Raw genomic sequence first — 14,686 nt, 5'->3', positions numbered from 1 at the left:
CCACCTTTTGGAGAAAGAGCAGATGATGTGCCGGGAGGAATTTGAGCAAAACTTAATGGATGCCAGACTAGAACTGGAATGGGATGAGGAAGTAAGTGTTTTCGTTTACACGAATCTATTGAAGCATTGACGATGGTTGATGATGTGTGCCAAACTTACTGAACCATAATTATCGTTGCTCCTGCCAGTTGTGAGGCTACCAAGTTATACTGGTAGGAACGAAGTGGACCAGCCACCAATAGATTATATCGTCCGTCCGTTTGTCCGTCCGTCCGTGTAGCAACATCGCCCCCTACTGCAAACACTTGGCATGACCCTACAAAAACCGAGACCTGTTACATTCCCTGATGTTTTTAAATAGAAACATTTACATTTAAAGCTTTTACATAAATAATTAAAACATTTATATTAACAATTAACTCACGACGGCCTAAGGCCTACAGCTAGGCCTAAAGCCTAGACCTAGGCCTCAAACTCTCCCTTCGTATAGTTCCCCCATGTGTGTGAAAGGGAGTTAATGTTTAACAATGTTACATTCCCTGATGTTTTTTTAATAGCAACATTTACATTTAAAGCTTTTACATAAATAATTAAAACATTTATATTAACAATTAACTCACGACGGCCTAAGGCCTACAGCTAGGCCTAAAGCCTAGACCTAGGCCTCAAGCTCTCCCTTCGTATAGTTCCCCCGTGTGTGTGAAAGGGAGTTAATGTTTAACAATGTTACATTCCCTGATGTTTTTTAATAGCAACATTTACATTTAAAGCTTTTACATAAATAATTAAAACATTTATATTAACAATTAACTCACGGCGGCCTAAGGCCTACAGCTAGGCCTAAAGCCTAGACCTAGGCCTCAAGCTCTCCCTTCGTATAGTTCCCCCGTGTGTGTGAAAGGGAGTTAATGTTTAACAATGTTACATTCCCTGATGTTTTTTAATAGAAACATTTAAATTTAAAGCTTTTACATTAAAAACAACTCCCTACCACCCCCCCTCGTCGGCGGCTCTTCAGCCGAGCCAGGCCTGGGAATCTCTCCCCCGCTCAGGGTGTATTGGGCGGGGCTACAGCGGCAGGGGGCGAGGCTACTTGGGGCTGGGCGGGGCAACGGCGGCAGGGGGCGTGGGCACGAGGTGGAGGGCGGGGCTACGCGGGGTTGGGGCGGGGTTACGGCGGTAAGGGGCGGGGCAACGAGCTGGGGGCGGGGACACCAAGATGGGGCGGGGCCACGGGTGGCCGGGGTGGGGTTACGCGGGTGGAGGGCGGGGCCACGGGGCATCCACTTATTGGCGGCCATTTTTTGCCATTTCATTTTATTATAGCCATTCAATTGTTCGGTCCTATCAGCCCACCCCACAGGGTCCTGTTATCCTCTGTATCACAGGTGTGCATTTTTATGCATAGACAAAGACCCCCCGTATAGCCTGTAACAGACTGTTGGGACAAGGACTGGTAGCGAGCATCTATGAAGGCCGTAACGGCACACAAATACCAAATATTAATTTGAGGCTGAGTCGACCTAGGGGAGGCCCATGACCGGTTCAGATAATCGTCGCCAGGTTTGTAGAGCAGCGCACTAACCGCTGCGCTACATGTAAGCACGGGCATGCAACTGGGCGTGTGTGTGGATGTCGCTGTTATTAGGACCAGGCGGAGGGACATGGATACGTGCGGATTCATGCACCCTGGTTGGTCCTCATCAGGGAGGCCGAATTCCTCAAAATCAAGATGCCTACTAAGAAGGTGCGTTAACCAGCCTGTTCATAGACAGCTATAAAAAGAGATCCAGAGTTCATATGGTTCTTAGAACGTAAATACAACATCTATATGTCCATATCTATGCGTCTGGCATGTTTTGTTTACGTGACAAACCGATTTGTTTATTGGCATGTTCTGTTTACGTGACAAAACTTGGCTGTGTCGGGTGGTGGTGGGTTTAACGACACGTTCATATTTACGCGATCTAACCAAAAAACCTGTATTATGTTTGATATTGGTCGCAAAAGCCTACGTGTTAAACCGTCTGTGTCATGTGTATTTTATATAATGCATTTTGAATGTCGACTCCAAAATAATCGATATAAAACCCCACCAAAATATATTTTTAAATCAGCTCAATTAGATCGTCATTTTTTCTGTGAACATCCAACCTCCCGCCACACGCTTCTGCGGCAAAATTCATGAATCGATAATTTAATATTTTTCTCCGAAAGTTTGCAACTCAAGAGCCTCGGGAAAATAATAAATTTCCGCCAATTCATCAGCACCCTTCGGGCCAGAAAGTTGTGGCAGGAGTGTTAAATCCAGGAAAAGCCTCTTCCGACATCGGAAACAAATTACGAGAATACTTCTTATGGTAAACATAACACGATGATGCAATTGCTGTGTTGTGAAATTGTGCATCCAGGTGTTTGAGATGAAGCAATCGTCGGGAGTGCTGCACGGGCTCGGTGCAAGAATCAACCATGCGCTGCAGCCCAACGTGCCTCATTCGCAGGAGGCTATGTCCCAGAAAAAGCTCTCGTTCCCTTTCTCCAGAGACAAGCAGAAGCTGTGCGTGTGACATCATTCATAATTCGCACGACCCAACATTGCTATATTTGTTGAAGAAAAAATATTCTAAGCTCCGGATTAATTATACGTTAAGTGATCCCAATATCTCTGCACGGGATGTATAGCCTTGTTTCAATAGCCACTTGCACGGTTATTAAATTATTGGAAAATTGTAAATACTAAACGGAATCCAAGCAAAGAAAATACAAGCTGCAATTTTTGTAAAAACAAATCCAAGGTTTGGCTTTCCTGTTTGTGCATTTAGCAGCAAATGAAACCTGAATTTGGCAATACTGGTCGGCATGTTTCAACATTGGATACATTTTAATTACATTCAGAAGGTTCACAATAGGCGTAATGTGGTGGTTTTAGGCTGTTATGTGAATTGGTCTGGATGAAATGTATACTATAAGTTTATCAGGTCGGGAACTTCCGGTTTTGAGATATGTCCACTCTCAATTATATCTAATTATGCTATATACTGTATCATATTAACTTGCTTGTCTTTATGCAATGTATTTAACATGGGGTTTTTGTTGTTGCAGATTTGATATCAAAAGTGAAGATTCATTCTTTGACAGTGCCACGCGAAGCCGCATTGTAAGTTTTCAATGGTGTGAATCAAACAAAATTTTAAACAATTAAACATCCACCTTGTATGAATATTAAAGTAATTTTAAGCTTACATGTTTTTGATCAGAATATTTCTTTATCCCGGAGAAATCCGATGACCGTTGAAGCTCTTTTTAACAGCTGTCCAGTAGGGGGCGGGTCAGAAAGTTCCAACAAACATGTCTTAATGTCTTATTGAACATGTCAGCAAAAACATGACGTAAGTCTAACCTTTCTCAGATGCTTTATTTTCCTTCACAAAATACTTTGACTTCTGTTTGTGAAATGTTCTTACTTGAGCCGAAAGATTATACCGAATGTTTAGCAGTATTGCTGGTTTTAATGAGCAAAAGCGTTGCACGGCAAAATATCAAACTAACATTTATCAAAGCAGTTATGACTCAAATTGATATATTTTTGTCTAGTGCTATAATATAATGCATCTCAAGCAATGAAAATCAAACAGTTAGGTTTGCATATTATTCTCATTAATTTGCAGTTAATTCTTATCTGGCATTTAACAAAAATATATTTTCACCATGGGGGATAGGGATCCATGTTTTTTTCCAATCAACCAGGAGGCCTCATTGGTCGCTGCGACAGTGACTGCGGGAAGTGCAAAGATGAGTAAGGGGCAAGGAAATTGGCCAGATAATTCAAAAGGGGAAAAAAAGTGGGAAAGGAAGAACGGGATCTGGAGGCGAAGAAAGAGAAAGAGGTGAAGAGAGGTTTGGTGATCGAGGGAGCTGGGATGAAGGTTAGGAGTAATTTTAGAAAGTTCGGGAAGGAGAGGAGATGTATGGGGGTGTGTCGTGAGCACGGGGATAACCAAGGGAGAGACGTGTGGTGGAATAGATTGGAGGACGAGTGCACGCGCAGTGTTTAGTACTATTGGGTGATTGTAGCATTAGTGGGAAAGCAATTGAATGTGACACTGTGATAAAACTGCATTAGTGTTTAAAACTTTTATCTCACACGTGCAACTATTAGAAGTTAAGTGAAATCTCACCGAGAACTTTTCCTAGACCCCGTGTAAAATATTTGGCAACGTTTATTGTGAAAACAGCGACAACATTGCAAATGTACATCTGCAGTCAAGTGTTGCAAAATGTAAACTCACAAATGTATCGATTCTGCTCCTGTCTATCTTACAGGTCTTTGAAATTCTGAAAAGGGTCAAATGCACCAAAGGGCCTTACAAAATGGGTGAGTTCGTGTCAATATTGGCCATATCTAAATTTCCCAAAAAATTCAAATGCTGATTCATTTTAGCTAATGGTCAAAATTAGTCAAAACCTGTTCCCGGAATCATTCTTCGGCAATCACTTTATTCGAAATAAGGAGGAGAAAACCCCGATTTGAAGGATTACACACCCACCAGCCTCCTGTCACGCACATCATTCACGTCTCACGGAACCGAATGACAGATAAATGTTGAGGCCATCCAACCAATGAGCAAGCTGGAGTTGGGTAAAGGTCTTTCCACCAATTACCACATCCCATCAATCAAATCCTGCACAAGACAAATGCATACCAAATACTTTTATGCCCAGCTTATACATTGTGAAAAGCCATTTGGTTAAGTGGAAAAGTAAGCCTCGCTCAATGCCAAAACAGTTTACAAAACGGCACGGCTACGTTGAGGTCGCATGAAGGGAGTGAAAAAATACAAACAGAAAGTGAAGGCAGGCAAGGAGATGTGCTCTTACAAAGGTTCAGTGACTGCAGGAATCCATACTCTCTGGTTCTTTCGGTAAAGTCGCGTAGATATAATTTTTTTTTATAAAATAAAACATTACGTTTCGGTCGCAACACAAGCGTCCATCTTCAGGTGAGAAAAAATAAACCTTACAAAGGTAATTTTAAACCGCGGATATTTCTCTAAAATTTAGAAATAAAGGTTTAACAAACACGATTGAAGAAATGTTCTGCTAAGATTTGCCCATGACACAGTCATTGTAAAAAGTATCAAACATTAATGACCTACATACGATTGAATAACTTCATAAACATGATCTAGAGCGAGGGCACTACTTTCAGGCAATTCTGGTTGAAAACAAAATGAGTAGAATAAAAGCAGGAAGTAGTGCCCTTTGGAAAGTTTAACATCTTAATGAAAAGGAGTGTACAATAATTTTACAGGTAGGAACAATGTTCCACACTGGCCACCAGGGATTTTTTTGTCTGTCTGTCTGACTGTCTGTCGTGCATAAATAAATATATAATACAAACAGCTCTTTGATTGGTGGAGACCTACTACCGGGTACGGAGAGGGGAGGGGGCTAAGGGAAGGGGGAGGGGCCGATAGTTAAGTGGGTTGAGGATGTCGGGGAGGGTGGGGGGAAGGTAAACACGCCCACTCATCCAACTGCCTCCCCCCCTGAACGCCGCGCTAAGTGTGTGTGTGAGTCTGACAGTGTGAGTCTGTGAGATTGAGTGTATGTGTGTGTGAGAGTGAGTGTGTGAGTCTGAGAGTGTGAGAGTGAGTGTATGTGTGTGTGTGAGTCTGAGAGTGTGAGAGTGAGTGTGTGTGAATCTGAGAGTGTGAGGGTGAGTGAGTGAGTGTGAGTCTAAAAGTGTGAGAGTGAGAGTGTGTGTGTGTGTGAGTCTGAGAGTGTGAGGGTGAGTGTGTGTGTGAGTCTGAGAGTGTGAGATTGAGTGTATGTGTATGTGAGAGTGAGTGTGTGTGTGTGTAAGCCCCAGGATAATTTGGGCTCGCCTTCCCATCAACCGGAGGCGAGGAGTGGTGGTCGTGGTTACTTATGCCCCCACCGAAGACGAACATCCGTGGAGGGATGCAGGAAAAGCCGATGAGTCAGATGCCTTGTATAACCTCCTGTCACAGGTGCTGGCTAAAGTGGCCACTCGGGACAGAGCCATCTTGTTGGGTGACTTCAATGCCCGAGTTGGTCATGATGCTGGCACCTGGTCTGGAGTGATTGGAAGGCATGGGCCAGATCAGCTCAATAACAATGGTAGGAGGCTGCTAGATTTTTGTGCAGCCCATGGGCTTGTAATTACCAACACGCTCTTCCGGCATCGGCGCATCGACACAACATCATGGATGCATGCCGGCTCCAAGCAAGAACATCTGCTGGACTACATAGTGACGGACCAGCGGATGCGAGCCCATGTCCTTGACACCAGGACCTACCGTGGAGCTGATCTGCCCTCTGACCATCGACTAGTCATCTGTAAGATGCGCCTGCCATTCTTCCACTCCGGTGGTGGGTGTACACCCAGGACCCCATTCCAACCTAAAGTGGCCTGGTCTCAGTTAGCTGATGAAAGTTGCAAGCAAGAATGTCATCATCGATTGCAGCTGGGGTTGGCATCGTCCCCCACTCCTCCTGATGTCGAGGGTAAATGGACGAGGTTTAGGACTGTGACTCATGCAGCGGCAATGGCTGCTTTGGGTACGCGGTCAAGACCTCCCCAGAAACCCTGGCTGACAGAGGAGGTGTTCAGGTTAGTTGAGAAAAAGCGACAGGCCCACTCTCATCAGCTACAGCATCCCACGTCAGAGAATGAGGAGGTTTACCGCAGCCTTCGCTCGGAGGTTCAGAGAGCCGTAAGGCGCTGCAAGGATGGGTGGTGGTCGCAGGTTGCTGAGGAGATGGAATCTGCCTCAGTGGCCCGCGATCACAAATCACTATTTAATTCCATCAAAAAAGTAACCTGCAGCGCCACACCTATTACCATCATTAGGGGAAAAAACGGTGATCCAATCTCCGACCCCCAGGAACAGGTTTGCAGATTTGCTGTGCATTTCTGTGAGGTCCTGGGGGAGGGGAAATCCCTCAGCCAGGAAAACATCATGGCAAAAAGTGGGGATAACCCTGCTGAGGCTGCGGTGCCTCAAATATTGGAAGAGGTCACCCCCTGTGAGTGACTGGCTGAGGTGCCATCTGTTGAGGAAGTACTGAAGGCGATCCAGAGTCTGAGACTAGGAAAGGCACCGGGCAGATATGATCTCCCAAGCGAAATGCTCAGGGAGGGTGGCGTTTGTGCACAGACTGCCCTATATGACATCATAACAACAGTCTGGACCGCTGGACGGGTTCTGCAGGATTGGAAGGATGCCCTGGTGGTCTCCCTCTTTAAGAAGGGGGACCGCACAGACTGTAACAACTACAGGGGCATCTCACTCCTCAGTGTACCGGGAAAGGTCCTGGCAAGGATTATTCAACATGGCCTTGCTAGGCACGCTGAGGAGGGGCTTGCGGAGCCCCAATGCGGTTTCAGGAAAGGGCGGTCTTACACAGATGCCATATTTTCTGTCCGTCTGCTACAGCAAAGGTGTAGGGAATTCCAACAAGACCTACATCTTTGCTTTATTGACCTGGTCAAGGCCTATGATACCATCAGTAGGCCTGGGCTCTGGGTTGTTCTTCGTGCGTTCAGAGTCCCTGACCCTCTGCTCACGATCATTAAGGACCTTCATGATGGTGAGCGGGCCCAGGTAAAACTACGTGGCCGGAAGTCAGAGCCTTTCCCTGTACACCGTGGGGTGCGACAGGGATGTCTTCTGGCTCCCACATTATTTAACATCTATTTTGACCGCGTAGTTCGTGAAGCCTTCAATAGCTGTACCGGGGGAATTTCCATCTGGTACAGATATATTGGGAGGCTGATCGACGCCCGGGTGTGATCAAGGGATGGCTCCCTATTGGTCAACCACGTCATGTATGCCGATGATTTAGTAATAGCTGCTCATTCAGAAGAGGAGTTGGAGACGCTGCTGCTGAGACTGGAGCGTGCCACTAAGAGGTGGGGCCTTACCATCAGCTCCACCAAAACTAAGCACCTGCCTGGGTATTTTGTACCATCGGACACTCCACCCCCACAACTCCCAATCAGTGATGGGGCAGTAGTGGAGAGAGTGGAGAGTTTCCCATACCTGGGCAGTTTGCTTATGACCGGCTCCAGTTTAACAGCAGAGGTCTCACTCCGAATCAGTCGAGCTGCAATATCTTTTCATCGGTTGCGTAACGCTGTGTGGAAGCTACCTGGTCTGTCGCTCCGCACGACGCTTCAGGTCTTCCCTCCCTTCTCTACGCTTGCGAAACGTGGACCCCCCTAATGGAGCATCTTCGCCGGTTGGAAACATTTAGGCTGGCCTGCCTACGATCCATCCTGGGTTTAACCAGGCTGGATTGTGTGAGGAGCTCCTTGAAAAATCTGGGCAAAGTCCCATCAGTGAGCTTCTCCGGCAGGCAAGGCTGCGTTGGCTGGGTCATGTAGCCCGCATGCCGAGCCACCACATGCCTAAACAGCTTTTGTTCGGCCGGATCGAGGGGGCTAAACGGGCGCGGCACGGGCTAGGGAAGAGATGGAGTGATTTGGTACAGGAGGACGTGGAGCTGAGTGGACTTGCCGATGACTGGTACCAGCGGTGTCAAGATCGGCCTCAGTGGAGGAAGCTCGTGAAGGACGCTACTGGGCAGTTGGAGGCAGTCGCCCTCCAACAACAACGGAGGGCGGAGGAGCGAAGCTCACAACAACGAGCGGAGCGCCGGGTGGCTAAAGCACAGCAAGTTGGTACAGTAGGGGGCACAGGTGGTGCATCAGCCAGTCATCTCGGACATCTCAGTCAGTCGACCCGTGGCACCTGGGTCTGCCCCGTGACCTCCTGTCAGCGGGCGTTCGACACTTCAGGTGGCCTCAAGGTGCACTTGGCCTGGCACAAGCGTCGTGGTGACGTCACCGCCACTTAGTGGCGAATGGCGGTTGTTGTTGTTGTGTGTCTAAAATTGTGAGAATGTGTGTGTGAGCGTGAGTGTGTGCGAGTCTGAGAATGTGAGAGTGAGTGTGTGAGTCTGAGAGTCTGAGAGTGTGTGTGTGTGTGAGTCTGAGAGTGTGAGAGTGAGTGTATGTGTGTGTGTGAGTCTGAGAGTGTGAGGGTGAGTGTGTGTGTGTGAGTCTGAGAGTGTGAGCGTGTGTGTGTGAGTCTGAGAGTGTGAGAGTGAGTGTGTGTGTGTGAGTCTGAGAGTGTGAGAGTGAGTGTATGTGCGTGTGAGTCTGAGAGTGTGAGATGTGAGTGTGTGTGTGTGAGTCTGAGAGTGTGAGATGTGAGTGTGTGTGTGAGTCTGAGAGTGAGTGTGTGTGTGAGTCTGATAGTGTGAGCGTGAGTGTGTGTGTCTGAGAGTGTAAGAGTGAGTGTGTTTGTGTGAGTCTCAGAATGTGAGTGTGTGTGTGAGTCTGAGAGTGTGAAAGTGTGTGTGAGTGTGAGTATGAGAGTGTGTGTGTGTGTGTGAGTCTGAGAGTGTGAGAGTGTGTGTGTGTGAGTCTCAGAGTGTGAGAGTGAGTGTATGTGTGTGTGAGTCTTAGTTACCTAGAGTGTAATACAGGTAGCAACAACAGGTTCCACACTGCTCTTCAAGGATTATGTGTCTGTCTGTCTGTCGTGCATATCCGGAATTCCGCCCACCCATGCACCTCCCCACCGAACACCAAGCTATGCCGCGATTGGTTGACGATGTCGGGGAGGGTGGGGGGGAAGGGTCAACATGCCCACTCATCCAACTGCCCCCCCCCAAACGCCGCGCTGTCCAACCAAGTTCCTACCTGCCCACTCCGATGGAACGTGTTTTCAAGCAGTGCACACTGCAGGACATGACATGCGGACACTGACGGAGAAAACGAAACAAAACTGAAAAGTGCAAAGAATGCATGCAGAGACACACGCTAGATATTACCACTGAGAGACAAATAAGTAATATTTTAAAATAGTTTTTAAAAAATGGCAGAACTCCACGACTCCAGGAAGTGGCCCCGAAGCTTGCCATAAAGTAAGGGGCCATGGTGATCTACAGCCAACGTCAGTTGAGCGTGGACAATTAGACCCAAGCCGAAACATGACATATACAAAAGATGGTTTAAAAATATTTTTATTTTTTAGTGATAGAATATAGTATTGTCATCAGTATGACATAAGTATACCAAGTTTGCAGTCGATAGCACATTGGGAAGTGGATTAAAATTGAGTTACAAGATTTGAGGATACGACAACAACAACAGAGTTAATAGAAAGCGTGTAACAAGTATAACCCGTAAAAACAAAGTTTTTCACTATAAATACTTTATATGCGTGGCGGCTAGAGTCCTCTCGTCCTCTGGCTTGAGATGTCTGCCACCAACTGCGCTACTCCGCCAGGGCCTGCGGAGGTATCACGCTCTGGGCTCCTACACTGTGACGTTCAGCCAAAGCCATGAATGAGTTATATTTGAATAAATGTAAAATATATTTTTTTTGCCTAAAAAGTGTCAAATTTTGGGGAAAAAATGTTTACGAACATTAATTGTCACGCACAACGAGTCTGTGTGCAAAATGTCAGCTCGATTGGAAGTGGGTTAAAAAACGACCGAAAGATTTGCACGGTCGTAAGCGCGCAAGCAAGCAAGCAAGTGAACTTAATATAAAGAATTTAATAAAGGATTTAAAAATATATTCGCCTGTGGAGGACGCGGGGATCGATTCCGCGACCTTTGGCATGAGAAGCGAGGGCGCTATCAACTGCGCTACTCCGCCAGGGCCTGTGGAGGTGTCACGCTCTGGGCTCCAATTCTGTGACGTTCAGCCAAAGCCATGAATGAGTTCTATTTGAATACATGTAAAATAAATGTGTTTTTGCCTAAAAAGTGTAAAATTTTGGAAAAAAATTTTCACGAACATTAATTGTCACGCACAACGAGTCTGTGTGGAAAATGTCAGCTCGATTGGATCACGGGAAGTGGGTTAAAAAACGACCGAAAGATTTGCACGGTCGTAAGCAAGCAAGCGAACTTAATATTGTAATGCGGGCGTAAGCGACCTTCCGGATGTGACGTCACGGGGGGTGGAGTCATGTGACGTGGGTGGAAGGTTCGGGTCCTTAAGCGGGTAAACCGGAAGGGGAAGTCAGTCGGGGTGTGAGCGGAAAAGAGTGAGGCCACGCGGGCGAGAGGGAAGAGGGGGGGCACCGACGGCCATCGGGAGCCAACCCCGAAGACAAGAGGAAGCTGCGGAGTGGTGTGCAGCTGCAGAGGAGACAGCCAGAAGGGCTGCGTGTTGGAGGCAGCGGGGTGGCTGCCAGGTGGAGCTGCGGAGAGAGAGAGAGAGACAGCACGAGGCTGTCAGAGCTGCGGAGAGAGAGAGAGAGAGACAGCACGAGGCTGTCAGAGCTGCGGAGGGAGAGTGGGAGACAGCACGAGGCTGTCAGAGCTGCGGAGAGAGAGAGGAGTTGCAGCGAGTACAGCCAAGGGGGGCTGTGTGAGAGAACAGCAGCGGGGCTGCTGTTGTGGATCGGGCCGACATTGGAGTCAGCACCGTGGAGAAGCTACAGAGTAAAGACAGCCGTGTGGGTGTACAGCACGAACCGAATAAAGGACACTGAGCCAGACATCGTGGTCCAGTCGTTTATTACACTGGTGTCGGAAGTGCAACGGCATGTCGAAACAAGTGAGGAAGAAAGTTAATCCGGCGCCTGCATCGGCTTCTTCGTCCGACGACGACGAACTCCCTCCAACCACGAATCCTGTTGGGGTGGTGGAGGAGAGCCCGGCTGAGGCGACCACGGGAACGGGAGTGGAGGATGTTGGCGCGGTGGCGGGTCCGTCGACATCATCAGACGCGGATCAACGATGGCAAGCGATGGCGGTACAACTGGAGGCACTTAAGGACGTCCTGGCGCATCTATGCCATCTCGTCGCGCCAGGGACGATGGATGATGCAGTTGGTGCTCCGCGGGCCGCCACGTTGCCTGTCCTGCCGCCGCCATTGCCCACGCGGCAAGAGGCCGCCATTTTGCGTGCTCCGCGGCGCCAAACCGCCATCTTGGCCACGCCGCGGGCCGACGCCATTTTGAATTTGCCACCACAACCACCACCATTGGAAGACGGCGGGAAGAGGAGTCGGAGTCGCCACCTTACAACGGTTAAAGAATTTTCCGTCGGTGGGGACTGGAGCGCGTTCGCCTGCCGCTTCTTGGCGGCGGTACGCACAGCAAGATGGACCGATGCGGAGGCTTTGGAGGTGTTGCCGACTCTCCTGGACGACGAATCTGTCCGATTCTTCCGTTCCATAACGACCGATAAGAAGGCAACTTTATGTGGTGTTTTTCAAGAAATGGCCGATGCTTACGAGCCACCAGATGATGCGCATCGGCGATTCGCTCAACGACAACGAGCACCAGAGGAGTCGCCCGTGGCGTTCAGGGGTGCGGTGCTGGAGCTGGCCATGGCAGCTTATCCTGAGACGCCACAGGACCTGCTCGAGCCTCTCATATTAGGGAAAATGTTGGAGCTGTCTCGGGATCTAGGGATCCCCATGCCTGTGTGTGGGCATGAGAAGCTAACTTCCCGGACGGCTGCTAAGTGTCTCGATGCGCAATTCAACCTCCGTCGCTGGAAACAAGTGACGGCGTGGACGGGGGGGCCCGTCAAAGAAGGGGATGCGCTGGGGTGGAACCCTGCGCAGGCTGTCTATGTTCCGGATGACCGGGGCCCTCAACAGCTGACGGCCGCCTCCGCTCCATGGACGGGACGCGGCGGGCCGAGACCGCGCGCGGCGCTACCAGAACGGGGCCGTCAGGAGGCGAGGCCTGCGCTTCGGCGCAACGAGGCCGAATGTTTCCGCTGCGGGCGTAGGGGCCACTACGCCAGAGACTGCTGGGCCCGCTTCCCGGCTCCGCCGCAGCAGGAGGCCTCGGCACCGGACAAGTCGGCTAAAGATCCTCCGAAACAGGCATGTCGGCACACACCAGACACTCGGCAAGGCTTTACACCTCACCCATCACCGTCGTTGCGCCATCCTAATGTTGTGGTTAAAGCATGCCCTTCGACGGGGCCTTGTCGCTCGGTCACGCAGTGGCGCAAGTTGGCACGGAGAGTCGTCGCGGCCGCTACGGGCTCGTCCACTGTACCGGGGTCTGTTGCTGCTGACTCTCCCCTGCCTGCGTCCATTGATCTTGCTAGAGCGCCTGTCGTACCTGTTCCAGACAGGCCGGCCGTGACATTGCGGGGGACGAGGGGCCCTGCTCGGAGGACGCCTGCCAGGTCTGCGGGACCTTCGAGCCCTGCAGCCCTTCCGACCCAGCTGCGGGCACGGTCACAGGACAAGCCCAAGACTAACTCTTTAGGGACACGGGACGTCGGTGGACTTCCAGCTGCGACAGGGGGATTACCCCCTGTCATTCCTCGACTTTCATCGCGTTCCCGTTCTGCGAGTGGGCCGCCGACCGTCCGGGACGGGCCGGCGACCCGCACACGTTCCAAATCGCTTACGTTTCGTTGATTGTTGCTGTCTTGTTATTTTTTTCTTACAGTTGTATTTATTGCATGCTTTTTGTACGTTCGTTGATGTTAATTGCGTTGTTGTTGTTGTTCTTGCTGTTACATTGTATGCTTAGTGTCCTTTAGGGGGGGAAGCTCGGTTCGCCGCATTACGATTTGCTATTGGTCAGCCGAGGTCGGCTGGGATTTTTCTACGGGGGAGGGTGGTGTAATGCGGGCGTAAGCGACCTTCCGGATGTGACGTCACGGGGGGTGGAGTCATGTGACGTGGGTGGAAGGTTCGGGTCCTTAAGCGGGTAAACCGGAAGGGGAAGTCAGTCGGGGTGTGAGCGGAAAAGAGTGAGGCCACGCGGGCGAGAGGGAAGAGGGGGGGCACCGACGGCCATCGGGAGCCAACCCCGAAGACAAGAGGAAGCTGCGGAGTGGTGTGCAGCTGCAGAGGAGACAGCCAGAAGGGCTGCGTGTTAGAGGCAGCGGGGTGGCTGCCAGGTGGAGCTGCGGAGAGAGAGAGAGAGACAGCACGAGGCTGTCAGAGCTGCGGAGAGAGAGAGAGAGACAGCACGAGGCTGTCAGAGCTGCGGAGGGAGAGTGGGAGACAGCACGAGGCTGTCAGAGCTGCGGAGAGAGAGAGGAGTTGCAGCGAGTACAGCCAAGGGGGGCTGTGTGAGAGAACAGCAGCGGGGCTGCTGTTGTGGATCGGGCCGACATTGGAGTCAGCACCGTGGAGAAGCTACAGAGTAAAGACAGCCGTGTGGGTGTACAGCACGAACCGAATAAAGGACACTGAGCCAGACATCGTGGTCCAGTCGTTTATTACAATATGAAGGATTTTAAAAATATATATTCGCCTGTGGAGGACGCGGGGATCGATCCCGCGACCTTTGGCATGGGAAGCGAGGGCGCTACCAACTGCGCTACTCTGCCAGGGCCTGTGGAGGTGTCACGCTCTGGGCTCCTACACTGTGACGTTCAGCCAAAGCCATGAATGAGTTCTATTTGAATAAATGTAAAAAAAAATATTCGCCTGCGGAGGACGCAGGGATCGATCCCATGACTTTTGGCATGGGAAGCGAGGGCACTACCAACTGCGCTACTCCACCAGGGCCTGTGGAGGTGTCACGCTCTGGGCTCCTACACTGACGTTCAGCCAAAGCCATGAATGAGTTCTATTTGAATAAATGTAAAATATTTTTTTTTTGCCTAAAAAGTGTAAAATTTTGGAGAAAAAATTTTCACGAACATTAA

At 49.6% G+C, this 14,686-nt stretch overlaps 1 protein-coding gene across 2 annotated transcripts in view; it reads left to right on the top strand.

The window, feature by feature from the left end:
* Positions 1-1,288: 1,288 nt before the first annotated feature.
* Positions 1,289-14,686, top strand: part of LOC144933763 (anoctamin-1-like) — an 86,607-nt gene continuing 73,209 nt past the window's right edge. For both annotated transcript variants that reach the window (XM_078858833.1, XM_078858834.1), the window contains exons 1-4: positions 1,289-1,747; positions 2,412-2,557; positions 3,103-3,157; positions 4,324-4,375. In XM_078858833.1, coding sequence (XP_078714959.1) covers positions 1,733-1,747; positions 2,412-2,557; positions 3,103-3,157; positions 4,324-4,375 — 268 coding nt within the window. In that variant the 5' untranslated portion in view covers positions 1,289-1,732. The remainder of the gene's footprint in view (positions 1,748-2,411; positions 2,558-3,102; positions 3,158-4,323; positions 4,376-14,686) is intronic.

Source organism: Lampetra fluviatilis, chromosome 8, assembly GCF_964198595.1.
Source record: "Lampetra fluviatilis chromosome 8, kcLamFluv1.1, whole genome shotgun sequence".
Lineage (NCBI taxonomy): Eukaryota > Metazoa > Chordata > Hyperoartia > Petromyzontiformes > Petromyzontidae > Lampetra > Lampetra fluviatilis.
Note: the sequence above shows the minus strand (reverse complement) of the source record. Positions and strands in the feature narration are given on the sequence as shown.